The sequence below is a fragment of the Calidris pugnax genome, unplaced genomic scaffold (assembly GCF_001431845.1).
Source record: "Calidris pugnax isolate Ruff unplaced genomic scaffold, ASM143184v1 scaffold1168, whole genome shotgun sequence".
NCBI classification, from domain to species: domain Eukaryota; kingdom Metazoa; phylum Chordata; class Aves; order Charadriiformes; family Scolopacidae; genus Calidris; species Calidris pugnax.
In genome coordinates this window covers 12,142-13,608 of record NW_015091753.1, presented here as the reverse complement: position 1 = coordinate 13,608, position 1,467 = coordinate 12,142, and the positions used below count along the sequence as shown (strand labels likewise).

The 1,467-nt window shown below is 44.0% G+C and overlaps 1 protein-coding gene across 1 annotated transcript in view; it reads right to left on the bottom strand.

Annotated features, from left to right (window-relative positions):
- Positions 1-3: 3 nt before the first annotated feature.
- Positions 4-1,467, bottom strand: part of LOC106900048 (heterogeneous nuclear ribonucleoprotein U-like protein 2) — a gene marked incomplete at its 3' end in the record, with an annotated part of 7,734 nt that continues 6,270 nt past the window's right edge. The window contains exon 4 of the mRNA XM_014962008.1: positions 4-227. Coding sequence (XP_014817494.1) covers positions 4-227 — 224 coding nt within the window. The remainder of the gene's footprint in view (positions 228-1,467) is intronic.

Here is a 1,467-nt window from a genome sequence, read left to right as displayed (position 1 = left end):
TGCCCTCGGTAATTAATTGGGGGGGGGGGATATGGAGGGGGGGGAAGGGGGGAGGCACCTTTCATCTCCAGCATGACGCAGTCGGGCACGTCCTCGCCCTCGGCCTCGCGGCGCAGCCCCAGGCGCCGGCCCCACTCCTCCTCCCCCGGCACCAGCACCACGGCGCGGCGCTGGAAACCATGGAACGGGGCCAGCTTCCGCCGCTGCCCCGACCCGTACACGTTGCACTGGGGGGGGGGGAGAGAGAAATTGGGGGGAATTAGAGACATTTAGGGAAAAAATAACAAATTTGGGGAGAAAATATGGAAATTTGGGAAGAAACAGGCAAAATTTGGGAGGAAAAATGGAAATTTTAGGGGAAATTAACAAATTTTGGGAGGAAAAATGGAAATTTTAGGGGAAATTAACAAATTTTGAGAGGAATATATGGAATTTGGGGAAGAAACGGGCAAAATTTGGGAGGAAAAATGGAAATTTTAGGGGAAATTAACAAATTTTGGGAGGAATATATGGAATTTGGGGAAGAAACGGGCAAAATTTGGGAGGAAAAATGGAAATTTTAGGGGAAATTAACAAATTTTGAGAGGAATATATGGAATTTTGGGAGGAAACAGGAAAAAATTTGGGAGAAGAGATGAATTTGGGGAGGAAACAGGAAAAAATTTGGGGAGGAAACTGGAAAAAATTTGGGGAGGAAACTGGAAAAAATTTGGGGAGGAAACTGGAAAAAATTTGGGGAGGAAACTGGAAAAAATTTGGGGAGGAAACTGGAAAAAATTTGGGGAGGAAACTGGAAAAAATTTGGGGAGGAAACTGGAAAAAATTTGGGGAGGAAACTGGAAAAAATTTGGGGAGGAAACTGGAAAAAATTTGGGGAGGAAACTGGAAAAAATTTGGGGAGGAAACTAAGAAAATGTAGAGGAAATACAGAATTTTGGGAGGAAATATGGAAATTTCTACAGAAACGTGTACGGGTCGGGGCAGAATAGAGACATTTAGGCTTCCGCCGCTGCCCCGACCCGTACACGTTGCACTGGGGGGAAACACAGGGAATTAGGGCAAAATACACAAATTTAGGCTTCCGCCGCTGCCCCGACCCGTACACGTTGCACTGGGGGGGGGAAATAGGGAAATTGGGGGGAATTAGAGACATTTAGGGAAAAATACGGAAATTGGGGAAGAAATTAACAAATTTGGGGAGGAAATGTGGAAATTTGGGAGGAAATGGGCAAAATTTGGGAAGAAAAATGGAAATTTTAGGGGAAATTAACAAATTTTGAGATGAAATATGGAATTTTGGGAGGAAACAGGAAAAAATTTGGGGGGGAAACTAAAAAATTTGGGGGGGAAACTGGCGAAATGTGGGAGGAAATGAACAAATTTTGGGAGGAAATTAAGAAAATGTAGAGGAAATACAGAATTTTGGGAGGAAATATGGAAATTTGGGAGGAAATATGGAAATTTCTA